This window comes from Prionailurus bengalensis, chromosome D1, assembly GCF_016509475.1.
Source record: "Prionailurus bengalensis isolate Pbe53 chromosome D1, Fcat_Pben_1.1_paternal_pri, whole genome shotgun sequence".
NCBI classification, from domain to species: Eukaryota; Metazoa; Chordata; class Mammalia; order Carnivora; family Felidae; genus Prionailurus; species Prionailurus bengalensis.
The window spans coordinates 43,318,827-43,340,545 of NC_057346.1; the positions used below are offsets into that span (position 1 = coordinate 43,318,827).

Below are 21,719 nucleotides of genomic sequence, written 5' to 3' on the forward strand. Positions count from 1 at the left end.
TCAAAAAAAAATGAAGGAAAGAGGAATGAAAGGCTTCTGAGAAGGGGGAGTTCATGAATTTTTGGATGTATGGAACTCAGTGGTAGAGCCATCTGGGTGCTGTTTTAAGTGGCAAGGGATGAGATTGACTTGAGCATTTTGATTTAGTTAACCGGTGTCCTTGCAGTGTTTTGTGAATCAACATGAAACTTCACTGTTCCTACTTATGAGAAACTGAACTACTTGTTCGTTGGTGTGTTCCTTGATTTTGACAGTGGAAGTTTGAGTTTTGTGGACGTGACAAAGCAGTGGATCATTTGGACATACAATGATGGTTTCTTGAAATGTCCTGTAGTCTTTCATATTCTCTGGTCACAGATTTGGGCTAAGTCACTAGCCTGACCTGGGACACCAGGAACCTAGTACCTGAGGGAACCCTCATCCATCAAAGCAAATCAATGATACTTGATACTTCTACTTTTCTACTTTATAAGTTCATTTGACTGCTCTTCAAATAAAAGGGTCATGAAACCCAGAATTTTGCCATTTCATTCCACCTTCTTGGATATCAGAATCATCTCCTGTGGGCCTCTCATCTGGAATACTGTGTCATCACTGCTCACCTATTATGTGAGCCTGCGGGAGTTACCAAAATACATGAGTATGTGATTGGAGCCGAATGGCCAAACACAGGGAACACAGGAGCATGGGGTTTGCACATTAGGCACAGGCACGGTTATCTTAGACTCCCATGTAAGTCTGCAACCCAGCATCTGGAGATCTCCCCAGGTGTATTTAATGTATAGCCAAGTTTAAGAACTACTACTCTCAATACTTTCAAACTTGACTCTAAATTGAAATCACCTGAAGAACTTTAAAGAGTGCCACTGCCTGAACACCATCCCAGAGATTTAAAATCTTTCCAGGTGATACTAATGTGTAGTTGAGTTTGAGAATGATTGTTTGAATTTAAACCTAAAGTGTTATTCTTTTCTCATATGTACAGCTCATCATTCCACAATGTTTTTAAAATTAGATTACTCAAAACTTGATATAGAAGAAGACAGGTTACAGGTGAAAATTGATATAGTTCCATGCCGACATATATATGACATGGGCTGCCATGATATTTTCTTTCTTTCATTAAGCATCAAATTGTATCAGGCACACCAATGTATAAATCTTTTTTGAGTTGAAGAAAAAGTGACAACATCCTGCTTCTGTTTCCCAACTGGCATTGATATGGTGTGTCTGTTAAAGAACTTCAACTTTCATGCTCTGGAATCTGATTCATTAGGATCAATAATTTTCATGTCTCTAAGAGAGAGGGCTAGGTAGCATTGATGCTTAATCTTTGCCTTACTGCCTGAGAGGCAGATTTGTACTGTGTGTGAACGTAAGATATAGGTCACTATACATTTAAATAATACTCCTCAGTAGTCCCATTTAATTTTGGTTACATTTAGTATGCTTTTGACAGTGGTATCCCATGTCCTGATTTGCTACTGTGTAATATGTATGAATTTACTCAAATATTTATTAAATGTCAATTACATGTTAAACTTAGTGCTACCTGCTGAAATATATCCATACATTAGCCTGGAATATATCTTCTCATATAATGGGTAAACAAGAGGAGAGGGGCAATATTAGCTTGTGGACTTTACTGAGTATAAGGTCTTCTGAGTCCATACAATCAGGAGACCTCATTTAGTCCAGAAGCTTTAAAAAATCGTTCCATGAAGAAGATATTTTAAAGCTGACACTTGGCGAAGAAACACGCCTTAGCAGATGCAGAGCAAAGAGGAGAGAATTCCAGGTCTGCCAGTGAGAAGAAACCTGTGCTCTTGCTTTAACCCATGCAGCCAAGTAAACCCACTCAGGCATTCTTCGCCTCCAGCTACCTTAGAATTAAGTGAAAGGACACGAGGTAGAATAAAGATGGCATCAACCTCTAAGAGAGATTGTTTTTATTTAAATACAATGGAAACAAATGTATTTTAAAGGTTGTAATTATCAACCTTTAAAAATAGTCAATGGGTTGGATAAAGGAAGACGTTGAAGACCATCAAGCAGGCACTTCGCTGAGCTGACGCTTGAGGTCTCTTTCTGACATGTCCCTCCTCACGAGGGTGCAGAGCATAGAAAGGGTCTGAAAGGAAGACAGAAGGAACGTGAGAGGAAACTGCAAATGAGGGAGCAATTGGCCACATTCACAAAGCTCACCACACCACACTCATAATCCAGGAACACCCCCACGTGGCCCAGAGGCCTTTCTACATATTGAGGTGACAGTGGGGAGGAGCTAAAGAGACGACACTGGTTGTCCTCTTTGATACAAAAGAGTAGAAAAATCCCCTCTGAGTCAAGCGCCATGTCATTCCTCATTGTCCAAGAATCATCGCAAAATCCAAGGGCCCAGTTCCGACAGTTCCCCACATCCACCTCCCAGTAATGCTGACCACAGGTAAATGTCTGGGCTCCCCATGCCAGAAAGTATTTTGATCTTGTTGCATTAGTGACAACGTCAGGATGATCGCGACTGAAGAGCCAACGTCTCAGATCTTCAAACAGCGGCATGTGACAGGTCGTTGTTTCATTTTCAAAAAAAATGGGCACTGCAGGAGGAAGGAAACAGTCACATTAACATGGAGTGTTACCAATTCCTGATGGACGTGGGCTTAATATCGCGTCTGGGTTTCTAGCTTTCCCTGGAAACAAGGGCCAGGGCAGTGAGGAAGCTCTAGAAATCTACTGTATGCCACAGCCTGTCTTCATAATGAGCAAATCATTAATGAGACAAAATAGAAGACATTTATGAATTTTCTTAAAATGTATAAAGAAGAGGGATATTGCTAAGCTCTGGTTTTTTTCCTCTGAAACTTTTAAAATTGGGACATCATTAGTAATTCACAGTAACAGAAAGGAGTAGCCAACTTCTCTTCTCAGAAAATAAGAATAACTCTAAATAATAATAATTCCTAAAGAGTGGTCACTTTGCCTCATATTTAAGTATCCTTTACCAATATATATCAAGATAAAATAACCGGAAAGAAAAATTCATATCTTCTACAAGTAGAATGTTTGTGAGAATTTTCAGCAAATGTAATTTTTGAGAAGAAAATTATGCAATAAGTGGTTAGCTTACTTTGTGGGGTTGTGTAGAAGTATTCATTTTCTGTTCTTAACACTATTGATTTATACAAAGTATTTTTGTATTATGTGAATAAAGGATGTACTGTGTAAAGTGCGTTTATTGTGAAACATTCCAGAAAACAAAACTCTCTACTCACCTCACAGCCAGTAATCACCACATAACCCGAAACCTGGAATATACTGAATGTTCATGCAGATTTACATGTTTCATACAGTTGACACCAAACCTCAGCATGATGCACACATCAACTATCGTTTCCTATTGCTTACTTCCAGGTAGCTTATCATAAACTATTGTACTGGGTTTTTCTCCAGATATTATTTGTTGGTCCACATATATTATTCTTCCACAAAGGCAAATTGGGTTACAAAATGCCCAGATATGAAATCATCAATCGTACAATGGAGCAACATAACCCGTAGACACTAGCTGAGGAGAACGCACGGCTATCCCACCAAAGGGCGGTCTATTACCAAGAAAACGGTTGAGTCTCTCTATCAGCCCTGTGATGGGCCATGAACTGAGTCGTGGATCCACAGGTTGGGGCATGTGCAGCTGCACTGACTCACTCCTGCAAAAAAGAACAGTCAGTTACTCTTTCTGAGTTCATTTTCATTACAATGGTTATATTTAATGTACGTCCCCGTGAAGATGCTTCATTAAAATCCTCATAGTTAGCATCGTAAATAGTTATGAATGTAACTCCACAAACGAGGAAACTTAACAAATATCCATTTATTTTATGAAGAGCAAACTAAACCCAATTCTACCTCCTAACACTTTGATCCTGGCATAATATTTCAGGATCTGGTTCTTCACAGCCAAGCAGGGGTTCTGCAAAATGGCTCGAAACTGAGGACATTACAGAGGGCACTTTGATTTTTAATCCACACTGGTCACCACCGAGATGCTGTGTCCATATAAGCACAGCAAGGGGGTGAGGAGCTTAGCCCGGGCAGAGATTCTGCTCCCAGGTCCCAGCTTCCGTAAGTGCCACAGACAGCCTTTCCACGTGAAGCTGGAGTCAGCCACGTGCTACGTGGGAGCCCAAACCCTACATGGTCCTCCCCCCGCCCGCCCCGTGGCTTTCTCTCCCTTCTCCCACTTTATGCTTCTCGGAAACACCTATTTCTCCCACATAAGCCTGTCACAGCTTTGGGCCACATCCTCAATGTGTTCTTACGTTTCTAAGCACTAAAATCGTAAATGGCGCTTTGTCTACACGCAGCTTGTGCACAGAACTGCCAACCACACGCGCTTCCACAGAGCCCTGTCCAGCTCCACCTTACACAAAATGACAAACGCGTCTCTACCTTATGAGACATGGAAAAATAAAAATGGGTTCTATTATCATAATAAATCACGCTCCTATTTCAGCACCAATACCCTGATTACTCTTAAACAATTCTCAAACTTTTAATATAGGCGTAAACTTACCTTTTTAAAGTGTTTTCAAAATGCTGCAAAGAGAAACAGAAAAAAAAAATCTCAGTATATGCCTCAAGATTCGCAGTAGAGACCTCATTACTTATTCCCAAGAGTGCGTAAGCCCCAATTCCAGCAAATTGTATCATGTACACGGAAACAGAAAGAGAAAATGAATTGTATAGATTCTGAAATTTCTCATTTTTGCCAGGTCCACATACAAATCCACAGTCTTCAAACAAGCTTCTCGGGGCTGTCCATCAGTAAGTGAATGTATATTGCAGCTTGAGAAGGAGGTATTCTCTAGGATTGTGTTTAACCTGCTTTTTCAGACTTGGGTTGTTATGTATGGCAAGAATACCCTTTGGACTTCTGCATCACCGAGACAGGTAAAACCCCTCCCACAGCATCACAAAGCATCACTGCCAACGCGTGACGGTAGACGAAGAGATTGTGGACGTTCTCCAGGCAGCCCCGTGACTCTCCTCAGCCCTTACCTGGAGCAGCTCCACGTCTGGTTTATGACACGTTTTCTTGAGGTCCTCATACATTCCTCTTAGGAGTTTTCCCTTTTGGTCCATGCTGTCCTCACTTGCTCTGAGTTGTTGTAAAATCTCGTTGCTTTCTTTTTCCATTCTCTCTAAATAACGTCTCTCTTCCTCGAAAAGCAAGTGGTACACCTTCCGATATTCAGCACGGATCATCTCCCTCCGCAGAGACACATAACCCTGCGGTGAGTGAATTGTTTAGATCACAGAGCAGGCTCTCCCTGTCTTATCATCTGCTATTTCTCCTCTGACATTTAGCAATTGGGTACATTCTTGAAAACAGAAATTTAGGGACATCTTTCTGCCCCCTGATCCCCTTTTCTGCTCATTTGGTTATTTTTTGGCACTAGAAGTGAAAACTTGACTCTAACTCCTTCCCCCAAATATCTACGTTTTCTTAATAATAGGTACTTGTGATTTAATAATTGTCCTGCCTAATATGCTAAGAATCCTCATTACTGAATCCATTTCATCTCTTGTATGCCCAGATATTTTAGCTACAGACTAACTCGCTTTCTGAAAATAATAGCAAACATTACTTCCTAGAATAAGATAAGATCTTTCTAAAATGTTTGCTTCCACATCCACAAACTGCAAGCAGACCAGAACCTTGTGTGTATGAATGCAGCTTAACTCATCCTGCTCAAGGCTCCACACCCCCTTTCTTATCTGACTTCCACATGTCCTTAGAGACATTGGTCAACAACCACCTTCCAGTATGAATTCCTCTCTTCTCACTTTTTTTCACTTTATCTTTCCCTATTTTCCTCCCAACATTTAAACGTGGTTTGTTCATGCACATAGTTTTGAAATTAAAACAAACGTACTCGGTTGACCCTATGTCTTGGCTTTTGTGGTGTCATTTTTACTCCAAAAAAGCCTACTTCTTGTTTACAGGTATACATTCACTGGACTTGTTTACGGAACTCTCAATCATTCTTCCAATCAGTGAAATCTCTCTTTTATTCCTGTTTTAATGAGATTGCTCTTTATCTCCCCAGAACCTTCTTTGCTGAATCCACATGAGTTGTTACATGCATGTTACAAAGTTCTTTATATTTCATCAGTCCTTCTTGCTATAAACCCTGCATACCCTGGGCTTCAAGGAAATCCCTGTCTCCTGGTTTCTTTCTAACAATTTGCCTTCTCCAGCTACTCTTTCCCAGCTGGAGTTACTAATACAGGGATTTCCCAAGTTATCTTTCCATGTGAAAACTTTTTACTTTTCTTTCTAAAAATTCCCATGTGAAAACCCTCTGCTCCAATGCCTAAAATTTTCCAATAATTGTGAAATGCCCCTGTCCCATCCCAGTCTTTCACGTAGACTCCAACCTTACACATCCAACTGCCTCCTGCACATTTCTTCTAGGATATCTCACAGGAACTTACAGTGGCACACTTCTCAAACTAACATTATCTTAACCCAGACCAGCCATACCTCCTCCATTTCTAACCTTAGTGATGTTCCAAATTCAAGGAAATCTGTTGCATTTTTAAATTTTATCCATTTAACATTCTACACTCAAACAGATAATATTTTCTGGCATTTCTCTACCATAAAGACTGTCCTTTAAATCCTTCCATTTCCCATTAACTGTGTTCAATTCATTCCCCAAATTTCCTTTCAAGGTTCCTAAACAGCCTATATGCTTCCTTGACTTTCATTTTGAGGTCTTCCAATCAATCATTATTCTTTATAAATTGCTATCTGAATGAACTTTCTAAAAGAGAATTGTGATATCTCTGCTTTAACTCCTTCAGCAACTTTTAACTGCGTTCAATATGTTTCAACTTCGTAGCATATATTAGATGAACCTTCAGTAAAATGACACCTAATTATCTCTGTGCCTTTATCTATGATCCATTCGGATACTTCTCCTCATTACACCAGTTAACCTTCAGTATTTTAAATGAGTTTTTGGTTCATCTTACATTCAGTTCACCCACTTAGCATGCTTACTTCAACTGTGCTTCTCATAAATAGGTCATACTCAATATTTAGGTCTGACTTCAAATGTCTCTACTGTTACTCACTTTCCTTTATTGTCTTCATAATGGAGAAATACAGGCAGGTGTGGGGAAATCCTAAGTTTAGTGTGAAATGTGTTTAATTACCTCTTCCTAAAAGCTATTTTCCCAAATAGCCACATGCCTTGATTTCTGACATCATACTGGTGTCTGTCCAAAGTGATATTCCATCATAAGTCTTTTCTGACCACCGTACTGAAAACTCAATTTTGTCAAAGCTACTTTCCTTATTTACTTTCCTACTGTATTTTTCTCAAAAAGCAGTTATCATGATGACTCATACTCTAAGTTTTATATTTTTACTTGTCAAATACCTTCCCCAACTACTGCATGAGATCCTTGAGTGCAAAGAAATCTGTTGCTTTTGTCTATTTCTATGTTGGCTTGGAACAGTTACTGAGACACAGTAGGCACTGGATATTTCAAAGAAAAAATATTGTAGGTTATATACTTAATGATATCACCTTTAAGTAATGAAGATAATTTTGTTTTATCACCTTGTCATTCACACAGCCCCATTTTGATTCCTTTATTAGTGCTGACAAGGTTCCCTCATACTGTTTGTTTATATTTCCATCAGGAAATCTTTACTTCCTCAAAAATACGGATAGGCTTTTGTTTCACATCTTCTACTAGTGGTGTTCAATCCATATTTTTGAATCCACAAATGATAGATCCGCATTCCTCTCTCATTCATTAGGTCACATTTTGAAGTAGCCAATGCTACTGTTTCAAGCTATATGTCTCAACACTGCATCTCTTATAGTACATGTGTTAACCAGCATGAACTTTTTTTTTTAAATTTTTTTTAACGTTTTTTAAATTTATTTTTGAGACAGAGAGAGACAGAGCATGAACGGGGTAGGGGCAGAGAGAGAGGGAGACACAGAATCGGAAACAGGCTCCAGGCTCTGAGCCATCAGCCCAGAGCCTGACGCGGGGCTCGAACTCACGGACCGCGAGATCGTGACCTGGCTGAAGTCGGACGCTTAACGGACTGCGCCACTCAGGCGCCCCCAGCATGAACTTTTTAGGCTATCAACTTCTTCAGGATTCCTCTAGCTGTTAGGCTCAACCCTCACATATTTATCTGCTTTATATTCTCATGAGTTTACAATATCAAACTGTCCAATCATTAATATAATCAGAGAGTAACTTCTGCACATTCAAAGATTTTTTTCCTTCTAAGAAACCCTGTATTTATCTCATGTATGAATTATTGTCTCCCATTATGATAGTGATTTTCCTATACCTGTTGGTGTGTTACGGTGTTATCCAGGAAATAAAATCTTTTAGGTGGGTTTTTTGGTTTTAGGAAGAAAGCCTCACAAAAATGACATACTTCCCTGTGCATTATTAGGTGGAACTGATTTGCTATTGGTTACTCACACATGGAAGACTATTAACATTATGATTTTAGCTCAAGTTTTTATTGTATAATCACTGTGTGGTTGAAGCTGGTACTAAAGAAAAAAGAATCCCTTGCTTACCTCCCATGCTCTGATTTTGCTGCTCTCTCTTTTTTGATTTCTCCGATTTTCTTGTGTCTTTTCCCACACAGACCTCATTTCTTTCAGGAGCTTTTGCTACAAAAGAACCATGAATGTGAGCATCAGAAATGCTGTTATTGAAACTTCCATGTCATAACAGACAGAGAGGGGCAGGGAATGCAAAATACATGATTATTAAAGAGAGCAAAGTGCCAATGCATTTCACTGCTAAGCTCAATGTCAAATATGGAGGACTTTTATAACCACATAGTAAAGCTACAGTTGGAAAGGGGGTCTCACCATGGAGGACACTGGCTGTCAAACTTTACATCATAAAACCAATTTTCAATAAATGAACCTATCTCACCTTTTAATGGTCCTGTTACCAGTTATCATCTCCTAATACCCTATTACTTTAATGGAGAGACAGTGTTTCTAAATAGAGTCTATTAGTTTAGTCTTTGTGTAATTATGGTTATAATGGACAATAACCACTCCTGAAACTAAGAGATTTGTCTACCTTGGTCTTCACAGTTCCAACTATGATCAACATTATTATCACTATCAAGCTTGAGTTGTAAGATTTTAACTGTGGAAATGTAAATGTTGTAGGACTGAGAACATCCTTTTTTCAATAGGTTATCCAAGTGTCGGGCACATGATGCCAGTTAATACCTGTTCAGTAAGATGAATGGATGAATAAATTCTTTTTTTCTAGTCTCTCAAATATCAGATCCCCCAGATTCTGTCTCAGCCATTGCTTACCCGGTATTCCTCAGCGGTCCAGTCAGTGGAACAATGTCTGTGGGCCTCATGCTCCTTTGACTTACAGCACAGCAAACAGAGCAGGTCCTTCATAACCTCACAGAAGAAGTTCTTAGTTTTCATGTGTATCTCACACATCTGTTCTGCAGAGCTCGGTAAGTGGTAAGGTCTTGCCCGTCTGGCAAGGAATACCCGTGTCTTCAAAACAATGTTGGTTTTGAAGTTCGTTTGATGGGATGTTTCCCTGCAGACAGGGCAGGAAGGAGGATGATAGGCTTCCTCCCAGAAGATACAAAGACAAGGCATACAAAAGCTGTGCCCACAGCCTATAGTGACCGGGTCTATGAAGTACTTCACACATATGGAACAAGTGAATTCATTCTGGAAGATGTTGGAATCCATATTTCTGAGGAGACAAAGGAAAGAAAGAGGAAATTAGTTTGTCATAGGCCTTTTAAAGAAGTGAATATTCAAAACTTTAAAAAATACCAAGAGGTGGGGGTGCCTGGGTGGCTCAATTGGTTAAGCACCTGACTTTGGCCCAGGTCATGATCTCACGGTTTGTCAGTGTGAGTCTGTGTTGGGCTCTGTGCCGACAGCTCGGAGCCTGGAGACTGTTTCAGATTCTGCATCTCCCTCTCTCTCTCTGCCCCTTACCCACTTGTGCTCTCTCTCTCAAAAATAAACATTAAAATTGTTTAAAAATATATTAAAAAATACCAAAAGGTGTAAAAATTATTTCCTTCCTTTATGTACGAATATCCTAGTATATATAGCAGGACACGCTATATATTGCATATAGCAGATGCTGAGGAAAAGACAGTCCTCATGATATAGGTCAGATTATTGATTTGTCAAACATGGCCTTCATACCAGAGTTCCAGCTCCCTTGTACAATTCCAAATTTGTTTATTTGTGTCTTCCCTTCTAAGTGGACCTGGGAATGTAGTACAGATCCAACCACCAGAACAGAGCATGGATCAGATTTCACCTAATGCAATCATCCTTATCCCTTTGCCAGGGATTGGTTATAGGCCGCTTGACCCTATTTAGCCAATGCAATTTGAAGGAAATGTTATTATGAGGATTTTGTGAAGTGTTTATTGGCTCCTGAGAAGAACCATAAGAAGAGTCAACTGTTTCATGCCCCTCTGGACAGTATTTGAATGTGATGCATGAGACTGTCATTTTGTTACCACAATGTCCACCTGCCTAGAGACCAAAGCATACACCCTGAGGATGACAGAAATGGAAGACCTGGGTGTGTGACAATGTCATCAAGGCATTAAAGTAAGCCACTCTGGGACTGACCATAAATACATGTAAGAGGAATTAAGGAAATAGAAAAATCATTTTACAATCATGATGATCATCTTTTCTGGCAAGAATCATCAATGGATATGAAAAACATTGGTTAAAACAGGACTCATCCAAAGATTGTTTATTAATAAGTTCTTCACTTTATTGCCAGCTAATATATTAAATCATTTATTGAAATTTTTAAAAATACATGATTTTAGTTACCATAAATTGTGACTAAATATTTAATTATATGATTGCTGTTATCTTTCCCATCTGGAAGCACTTGAATGGGAGAGGCTGTATACGTGCAAGGCTGAAAACTCATTTTGGGTCCAAAATAAGTTGGAGTTAGACATGAGGTGAATTATTGCTTTACTGAACAGTTATAAAACCAGCTTTACAATACCTCTTTGAAAAATAGGTAGCAACAAGGCAGTAATGCTGACAGATATATTTATGAATAACAGTTTGTGGGAGGAGTTCATGGCTTTCTGCTTGATGAACACACGATTTTCAGTGACATGGAACATAAAGCCTTCTACCCAAACCCACCCATCTGGAGGAGATAGTTTGAGGGACAGGAAGAAAGCTTAAATTTGCCCTGTGTAGAATGGCCTAGAAACTGGCCAAGAATTCATTCCAATATAATCATTTCTAGACTGATAACATTAATGATAATATTAAAGTGATAATAGTAGAAGCTAATACTGTTTTCAATTCTAGGCATGGATTAACTCCTCTTACCTGGATTACCTGTTTTAGTCTCCTTAATAATGGTAGCAACTTATTTTCTGTTTTTACCAACACTTTATAATGAATAAGCTTGACATAGTATGAGTAAAATAAGTTACTTGTCTAAAAGTCACACATTGAATAAATGACTGATCCCATACTCAAATATAGATCTTACTGATGGAAAAAAAGACAACTCTGAGCTGTAGTGTCCAAGATTAATATTAAATCAAGCAGCATTTACTGATCTCTGAATTGTAATGACAGTAATCTGTTTCACCATGATTAAAAAAAAGACAATATTCTAGTACTCAGTGGGTCAGAGTTTGAATTTTTAATTGTTTTTTAATGTTTATCTTTTTTTGAGAGAGAGAGGAGAGAGAGAGAGAGACAGAGCATGAACAGGGAAGGGGCAGAGAGAGAGGAAGACACAGAATCTGAGGCAGGCTCCAGGTTTTGAGTTGTCAGCACAGAGTCCAATACAGGGCTCGAACTCACTATCTGTGAGAGCATGAGCTAAGCCAAAGTTGGACACTCAACTGACTGAGCCACCCAGGTGCCCCAGAGTTTGAATTTTTTTTAAAAAAGTTTATTCATTGAGAGAGAGAGAGAGAGAGAGTGAAAGAGAGAGAAAGAGAGAGAACAAGCAAGTACATGAGTGGGGGAAGGGCAGAGAGAGAGAGAGAGAGAGAGAGAATCCCAAGCAGGCTCAGTGCTGTTGTCTGCAGGCTTGATGCAGAGCCTCATATGAGACTCAATCCCAGGAACCATGAAATCATGACCCGAATCCAAATCAAGTGTCAGACGCTTAGCCTATTCAACCCCCAGGTACTCCAGAGAAATCTGTAACTGGCTGTAATTAATTAATTGTAAACACATCTGTACTTGGACCAGCCAGCAAGTCAGAGTTTGAAGGATGATATAACCAAGTTTAGTGTAGTTTAGTTTAGTTTTTAGAAAAGGATGTTGTAATAATGAGAAACATGTAATGTGCCATGGAAACAGAGAAGAGAGAACCATCAGATAGTTCACCTTTGGTTATGCAACCATGCTACACGAATACACACTCAATGCATACAACCAAATCTACTTGTCTTAATGCCTAGCATATTTCTTAAGGAACATCCTCTCTCCCAGTCTACCTTATTTTTAATACAAAAAGCTGACCTATTTAAAGTTAAATATTGTATACTTTGTTCAGATCTTATCTATTTCCCTTCATTTTGAAATTTTCAAACAAGTCAATTTATCTTCTCTATCAACCCTGATGCGTTCAAGATTTTAATGACAAAAAAAAAAAAAAAAGAGACAGATTCCATATGTTTTCACTCTTATGTGGATCCTGAGAAACTTAACAGAAGACCATGGGGGAGGGGAAGGAAAAAAAATGGTTAGAGAGGGAGGGAGCCAAAACATAAGACTCCTAAAAACTGAGAACAAACCGAGGGTTTATGGGGGATGGGAGGGAGGGGTGGGTGGGTGATGGGTATTGAGGAGGGCACCTGTTGGGATGAGCACTGGGTGTTGTATGGAAACCAATTTGACAATAAATTTCATTAAAAAAAAAAAAAAGATGAAGAACTTAAAAAAAAAAAAAGAGACTAATAATGTACTCAGACTCATTATCTAGAATTCCAGTTCTCTGTGAAATGATATATACCTCAGGTTAAAATAGTTGTCAGCAGCAAATAAAAATTGTGTTTTAAAGTACAGATTTTTCTTGGGGATTTTGGGTGGGTCAGTTGGTTAAGTGTCAGACTCTCAATTTCGGGTTTTTGCTCAGGTGAGTTTAAGCCCCGACAGTTTGGAGCCTGCTTGGGATTCTCTCTCTCTCCCTTTCTCTCTGCCCCTCCCCTGCTCTTTTTCTCTCTGTCTCTCAAAATAAACTTAAAAAAAAAGAATTAAAAAAATTTTTTTTAACGTTTATTGATTTTTGAGATGCAGAGAGACAGAGCATGAACGGAGGAGGGTGAGAGAGAGGGAGACACAGAATCCGAAACAGGCTCCAGGCTCTGAGCTGTCAGCACAGAGCCGGACGCGGGGCTCGAACTCACGGACCGCGAGATCATGACCTGAGCCGAAGTCAGCCGCTCAACCGACTGAGCCACCCAGGCGCCCCCCAAAAAAAAGAATTTTAAAATACAGATTTTTCTTGACTTATGATGGGGTTACATCTGAAAAAAATCTATTGTAATCTGAAAATATCATTAGTTGGAAACACATTTAATACACCTAACCAACTGAACATCATAGCTTAGCCTCACACACCTTAAAAGTGTTCAGAACACTTACATTTAAAACTGGGCCAAATCAGCTAATTCAAAGTCCATTTTAGAATAAAGTGTCAAAAATATGCTGTAATGTATTGAATACTGTACTGAAAGTGAGAAGCAGAATGGTTGTGTAGGTACAAATGATTTAAGTGCATCAGAGGTCAATCGTCACGGTCGCTGGCTGACTGGGAACTGCGGCTGCCTCTGCTGCTGCTCAACGTCACCAGAGAACCAGTAGGGCTCCATTGCTGGCCCGTGAAAAGACCAAAACACAAAACTTGAAGTTCAGTTTTTACCGGATGTGCAACACTTTCTCATCACTGTGAAGTCAAAAAATCATTAAGTCCCACCATCTTAAGTCAGGGACTGTCCATAAATTGATTTGGCTGCACTCAAGAGTCCTTATTTTCATGTTCAGTGGATGCAGAGAACCTTCCCGTATCTAAACTTCCTCATAGGGAAAAGTAACAGTCTTCTCTAGGTCACTCCAATTCCTAAACACTTGACAATCTCCCTCTGAAAACTGAAATCCAAGTCTGAAGCTGAGAACATTAAGAGACATTTTAAACACTCAACCTCACAATGAATGTTTGTGGGATAATTCAGCACATTGAATCAACCGGCATTTTAAATAGACCTGAGATACAAACATGTACTTAAATATGCACATACACAGAGCATAACATGAACAGCTTGGTAGGCATGGATAGATGACTTAGTATCTACAGAAAAATAATACAATTAGCATATATTTATTGCTTTACCTACCACACTGCAAGCTATCTGGTGCCAAATTATTTTCTGTACTTCACAATTATATATGAATAATCAATGTACACAAAAATAACAGAGGAAAAATAATCACACTAACTCAAAAAATAAATACAAAGAGAAGAGATTGCATCCTCATAATGGACTAAATTTAAAGTAATGAAACAATTTCTACTATTAAATTCTTTGGAAACAACCTAAACAAACAGACATGTGGATTATCGTTCCTAATTTTAAGAGAAAATAACAGAAGTTGCTTTCATGAATATGAGTACTCACCCGTGGTTACTGGTAATGGAGATTTCCATTCTTGTTCCGTACGTGATTCCGGTAAAGTCGGTTCAAGGATTAGGCGCTCACCTTTCAGTAGCAGTAAATTTCTGAAGTCTCCACAGCCCAGCCAACTCCAAACACAAAGATTCTACGAAATAATGAACTCACCCCTTTGCCTGATGTTTTATAGTCTTTGAAGACCACGCCCATTTACCCAAAGTGCTTCAGTTATTGAATCTTGGGAAAGGTGTTGGGTTACATGATTCGATTTTTGCAGCCTGGTAAACACACCCTGAAGATTATGGCTGATTAGAAACCTTCTTCAACTTATTCAAACTTCCACATTCGCTCTCTAGTAAGAAGCCACACCTTGAGTTAAGCTATGTGATCAATATGGGTCTTGTTTTAAATGAACTCCACATAAGAAAATAAATACCCCCCAAATATAAACTTTTTATCTGCTTTAAAAATTTTTTTACTTGTGTGTGTGTGTGTGTGAGAGAGAGAGAGAGAGAGAGGGAGAGAGAGAGAGAGAGAGCAGGGGAGGGGCAGAGAGAGAGAGGGAGAGAGAGAAAATTCCAAGCAGGCTCCACACTATCGGGCTCCAACTCACCAACTGTGAGGTCATGACCTGAGCCGAAACCAAGAGTAGGAAGCTTAACCAACAAAGCCACCCAAGCGCCCCTATAGTTTCTTAAAAGCAGAGAAAAAGCAGGGCGGCTGGGTGGCTCAGTCGGTTAAGCATCTGACTCTGGATTTCAGCTTAGGTCATGATCTCACGATTTATGAGATCCAGCCCCACGTCCAGCTCTGTACTGACTGTGTAGAGCCTGCTTTGGGTTCTCTTTCCTCTCTCTATCTCAGCCCCTCCCCTGCTTGCTCATGCTCTCTCTCTCTCAAAATAAATAAATAAACTTAACAAAAAAGAATATGTAATCAATGCTACTGGATCAAATTGTGTCTAGTGATACTCTAGCTCTCAGATGTTAAGAAGTTTGCTGGTATAAACCAGATTCATTCAGTGTTTCTCAAAATCCAGCATTCATCTGAATTACTTGGAATGACTGTCAAACCATGAATTTTGGCCCCTGACATGCAACATTTTTGATTCTCTAGGTCCTGGGTTTGAGCCAAGAATTGGCATTTCACCCAAAGTTCAGGTAAATTATTATTTTTTTTAAGTAAGCTTCATGCCCAACTTGGACCCTGATACAGGGCTTGAGCTCACGACCCTGAGATCAAGACCTGAGCTGAGATCAAGGGTCAAACACTTAACGAACTGAGCCACCCACGGCCCTGAAGCTCAGGTGATTATGATGGTGGGGAAACTGAATGAAACTTTGAGAAACATGAGTCAAGTCCCTTCTTTGTCCTTTATTATCCTCAACTGTGTCATCTTCAGTGGTAGATAGCATTTCTTCTACTGGCTATTCTCAATTATTAATCACAAATATGTAGAATCACATGCATTTCAAAACTACGTCCATATCAGAAGTGGAATTTGGTAAACAGAGTATATAGTATGTTAACTGTAGCAAAGATTATTGGGTAGCATACAGTAATCAAACCCTACATTACACGATTGAATTGGAATCACACACTCATACATTTTTGTAACCCCAGCAAACTCCCAAACCAGGTGTGCAACCACAGCATGTATTCTAGGTAAGTGGGCCACAGAGATGAGTTTAATTTAAAGAAGATGGAACAAGAGAAGACGGAATGAAAAGTCAAGGAACATATACCAACTGGCCCAGAGATTTCTTTATTGACAAACACTGGGAAACTGGACAGGAAAGTGTAACAATTACTCTCTTTCACATATAAAAGAAGAAATGTATCCTCAGATTCCATCAGCAGGTCATTCTTCCTTATCCAAGAATCCTTATAGACTCCTAGAGCTTACTCCCAAGACCTGGCCTACATCCAGCTCCCAATACTGTTTTCCAGAGGTGAAATCATCATCCATAATATGTCTTGATGTTCTCCACACAGCACAATAGTTAGATCTTTCTGAATTCAAAGATGCATTTTGATGGTCATGTCTACACCTCAAACATCTCACATTGTCAAACAGCTTGATATCCTGGTTGGTTATTTCTTTATTGAAGGATCTCTTTACTGTGGAATGAAAAGAATAGTCCAGTCAAAACCAGTTTTAAAATTCTTGGCCAATTTCTGAGTTGATTTAATATCTGATTGGATACAAACTGTGACTTCAAAATTTAAAAGAGGAAAAATTCAAGCTTTTTGTTCTTGTGAATTATTTCTTCTCTTAGCACAAAATATTAATTTCTAAGTGATTTTGCTTCCAAGAATGCCCAGACCTAAATGACTCCACTTTAAAGCCAAAAGAAAAATTCCAAGAGGAGTTCTTAAGGAGTCAGAGGAAAATACTAAGAAATTCCTCTGCTTGTCTATGGTATAAATATATTTTACATATTGTATTTCCTCTGCTGGTCAATGTGTCTATTACTAAAATGCCCCCCCTCCAGAATTTAAACAATGATATTATTCTTCTTGCATGTTCTACAAATAAATCTAAATGAGTGACAACAGAAGACTGTTAGTCTAGCTTGATGGTGAAGTCATAGCTTATTCTGATATATAAAAGTAAATTATGTTTTGTAATTGAATAAACTGTGCCCATTACTATGTCTCAATTTTTGATCACCTGTAACCCTAACTTTAACACTCCCAAATTTTACTTGTACATTTTCATTTTTATATTGTGAAGGTGCTAATAAGTGCATCAACTCTAATGAAGTCAGTATCAGTTTTGTTTAAAAATTTTTTTTTTCAACGTTTATTTATTTTTGGGACAGAGAGAGACAGAGCATGAACGGGGGAGGGGCAGAGAGAGAGGGAGACACAGAATCGGAAACAGGCTCCAGGCTCTGAGCCATCAGCCCAGAGCCTGACGCGGGGCTCGAACTCACGGACCGTGAGATCGTGACCTGGCTGAAGTCGGACGCTCAACCGACTGCGCCACCCAGGCGCCCCAAAATCAGTTGATAGTAAAAAGGATAAAATAGATAAAGGAATAATAAGATATAGGATCAAAAAAATAAACTGTTGTCAATGGTAGCCATGAGCATATATTTATATACACATATAAGGCTTTTGGGCACGTTTTATCCTGATGTTTGTGGATTATTTATGTTACTTCATAAAGAGCAGCTCTTTGAGATAGGCAAGAATATTTTTTTTATTTTTTAAAATTTGTTTATTTATTTATTTTAGAGAGAGAGCGAGAAAGAGGGAGGGAGAGGGGCAGAGGGAAAGAGAATCTTTTTTTTGTGTGTTCATTTATTTTTTGAGAGACAGAGAAAGTGAGAGTGGGAAAGAGGGAGAGAGAGAGGGAGACACAGAACCTGAAGCAGGCTCTAGGCTCCAAGCTGTACAGAACCAAACATGGGGCTCAAAATCACGAACCAGAGATCATGACCTGAGCCAAAGTTGGACACTTAACTGACTGAGCCACCCATGCTCCCTGAGAGAGAATCTTAAACAGGCTCCACACTCAGCACAGAAGGGCAAGAATATTTTAAAGGAATGTATTCATTTCCTGCTCCCCCCCAAAAAAAGGTGGGGGTGTGGATTTGCCATGTAGTTCAGCAATTCATTCCAAAAACCTGTTCAAGAAAGCACTTATACCATTGCAAACTAAGCTTATATAGATAAAAATAGAATATCTCCTCTACTTCAAAAGTTATTCTAGTAATAAGATACTTTAGTCAGTGAGGCACAGACTATAAGAATTTCATGGTCTTAAGCATGTTGATAAAAAAGTGATTCGGGGCGCCTGGGTGGCGCAGTCGGTTAAGCGTCCGACTTCAGCCAGGTCACGATCTCGCGGTCCGTGAGTTCAAGCCCCGCGTCAGGCTCTGGGCTGATGGCTCAGAGCCTGGAGCCTGTTTCCGATTCTGTGTCTCCCTCTCTCTCTGCCCCTCCCCCGTTCATGCTCTGTCTCTCTCTGTCCCCAAAATAAATAAATAAACAACAAAAAATAAATAAATAAAAATAAAATCCTTTAAAAAAAAGTGATTCATCTTAATGTTATTAAATTTTTTGTACATATGTTTGAAAGCAAGTCCCATAACTAAATATAATATATACCAGGCAACTAAAACCTAAGCACTATTGTGGCTGCTTATATGTATAATCCAATGGTGACCTCATTACCATATTAATTACCTTATGAGTTAAATCCATGCTTACTAGTGATATGGGTTCCAGTTGCCAAATATATTTGTTTACTTGCAATAAATAAATAAAATTCCTATAAGAAAACTCTTTTGTTTGCCTAACCAACAAGCATCTACCTTTCCACCCCTCTTCCTCCTGTTTAAAAGAACCTCAGTTTTGTTGACGTGTTCATTTCCTCCAAAAATCAATTGGTCTGAAAAATCAATCAATAATGTGACTAGTCAGCAAGTGGTTTAACAAAAGGCAGTTCACTAGGTTTCTACTTTCATTATTTGATTTAAGTGTCAAAACCATCCTGTCGTGATTTCTTGCCCCAAATCACTCTGCTACTAAATGTCAGAGCCAGAAGTCCCACCTTTGACCCAATTAAAATCAGCAAGCTATTAGTCTCTAAGACTCTACAACAGGAAAAACAAGCAACCTGTGCTTTCTAAGCAACTTTATTAATTCAATCAACAAGATTTTTCTGATAAGTTTACGGTTCCAGGAACAGTCTGTCAGCTTGGGGATATAATGGATAGTAAAAGAAAAAAAAAATAACATTAAGGGGTGCTTGTGTGGCTCAGTCAGTTAAGCGTCCGACTCCTGATTTCAGCTCAGGTCATTTTGGGGTTCATGGGATCAAGCTCCGCACATCAGGTTCCATGCTATCAGTGGAGCCTCTTGGGATCCTCTCTCCATCTCCCCAACTCTCACAGGCTTATGCATGCTCTTCTCTCTCAAAATAAATAAACTTAAAAAAAAAATCCCACAATCGATAAAATGAAATATATATAATGCCACTGATCTGTATATCTTCTGTCCCTCATTCATGATCCAGAAAAATGTTTTTATTGCAATGTGTTGACTAAAATGCACGAAAATGTGCATACATAAGACATAGCCATAAAACGAAATTTTCTCCTCTGATGTTCTTTATTTCAAACAGAATCCATCAGTGAAAACATTTTCTGAATATATGAGATTAACAGGATAAACTTTGTAAAATTAGACCAAATTTCACCCAGCATCTTTTTATACGAATATGCTAAGTTTTTAAATATGCCTTCCTGTCTTCATTATAGACACAGCTGCATTAAAAAAAAATCATTAAGGAGAAGAGAATAGAAACATATTCTAAAGCCTTTGGAACTATTTCCAAGCATTCCTTGTCATGGTGAAAAGATTTCACTATCATGTAATTACAATCAGCACCAGAAAACATATCATAATTTAAAATTGTGTTTTGCAAAAACATTCATTCATTTCGATTGTACATGAACACACTGACCCTCTAATTTCTCACATTTCTTCACAGTTACCAGTGTCACTTTTCTGCAAACCCATTCGTTTTTGCCATCTCTAACTTTATGCCAGAAAACTGAGATTTCTGAAATCATTTGCCAACAGTCAAATACAAGTTATTTTCCAAATTATCCAGTGCTTTATATACTTATAAATTACAAAATATTTCCTCTAACATACTTGCATATTGTCATTTGTAGAATAGAACATAATATATTTATACAAAGAAGATATGATTGTCCTAACTCATTTTTATGATCTACACAGACTAAAAAATTACAAGACTAGAAACTAATTTATGAGTCTTTATAGTCATATAAACAGCCAACAATGAATAAAACAACAGATCAAAACTTAATCACCAAATTATTCCAAAAATATACAGCAAAATCAGATGAAAAAATAGCTTAAGTTATGAAAAAGATGAAGGAATGGAGTCATTTGGGGATTGGATTACTGAATTACCTAACGTTAAGCTCACATCTTATTAGATTAAACCCACTTTCTGAGGTTGTATTGAAATGATGACTAGAGTTTAGGCAAATTTTCCAGCCTTTTTTATGTTGGAAATATGACATTTACACAAAGCTTCCATACTACCACTTTGGGAAGCAGCCAAAGTTCATTATTTCAATGTTTTAATTATAATGAAGCTTAATATATGATTAACGATGTTGACATTGTTACCTTCACTCAGTGTTAATCATGATCTAGGTTTGAATTCATTTTTCTTTTTCCAGAATAGTAAGGCCTGAGAGGGGACAGCAGGGTGAGGGAACAAGACTCATTATTACATTAAAGCTGAAGGACTTCCCCAGGCTCTTCCTTAGAAAACTGAAACAAAATGTAGTTAGGGAGAAGAACCAGGGAGGAAAATCTCTCTCAGAACTGTTGCAGACACATAGACTGGGCTAGATTAGCACTTAGGCTCTTTCATTTTGCATAAATTGGACAAAAATTGAATGGGAAATATCAAGGTGTCACCTGTGTGCTGTCATGTGCCTGGAATCTGAAACACCATCCCCTCATATCAGTGACGCTTGACCTGAGTCTCAAGGAGGCAGCAGTCAAAGGGAGGCCAGGAGACTGTAGAATTAGTTGCTTCCTACATTTACCACCCTTATCATTGGGCATTCCTTTCCTTCAAGTACCATAAACTCCTGGTTTCCCTTCACTGCTGTCTCTGTCTTGGAAATCTGCATATTCTCATGTAGCCTATATGCCCTTCCAGCATGAACCCATCATGTCCCACATGTCTATCTGTTATTCTCACATTAAGTCCATATATTTCTGCAAAAGTCATATCACAAAGTAATAATCTCACTGACATCTCCATTACAGTTTTCCTCTGGCACACCATTCTTCAAGTGTCAAAGACAGAATTCATCCCAAACCCAAAACATGCTCCTCTCTTGGGATGATCCCACCCATCATCCAATTGTCCAAATCCTTCCGTTCCATATTCACTGATGATCTTCTGCCT

General features: G+C 38.8%; 1 protein-coding gene across 1 annotated transcript; it reads right to left on the reverse strand.

Moving 5' to 3' along the window:
- Window positions 1-1,975: 1,975 nt before the first annotated feature.
- On the reverse strand, window positions 1,976-4,930 carry LOC122483224 (tripartite motif-containing protein 77-like). The gene is made up of 4 exons (XM_043579964.1): window positions 4,787-4,930; window positions 4,574-4,596; window positions 3,610-3,707; window positions 1,976-2,597 (listed from the first exon to the last, which is right to left on the reverse strand). Exons 3-4 carry the CDS (start codon window positions 3,683-3,685, stop codon window positions 2,104-2,106), a joined length of 570 nt encoding a protein of 189 aa, XP_043435899.1. The 5' UTR covers window positions 3,686-3,707; window positions 4,574-4,596; window positions 4,787-4,930; the 3' UTR covers window positions 1,976-2,103.
- Window positions 4,931-21,719: the final 16,789 nt, after the last annotated feature.

Bases quoted from the DNA above. Each gene is read 5' to 3' on its own strand.
- LOC122483224 (XM_043579964.1), bottom strand. From the start codon at position 3,685: ATGCCCCAACCTGTGGATCCACGACTCAGTTCATGGCCCATCACAGGG. The intron at 2,598-3,609 runs GTAATAGACCGC...TTCCTCCTGCAG, and splicing joins GAGACTCAACCGTTTTCTTG to TGCCCATTTTTTTTGAAAAT.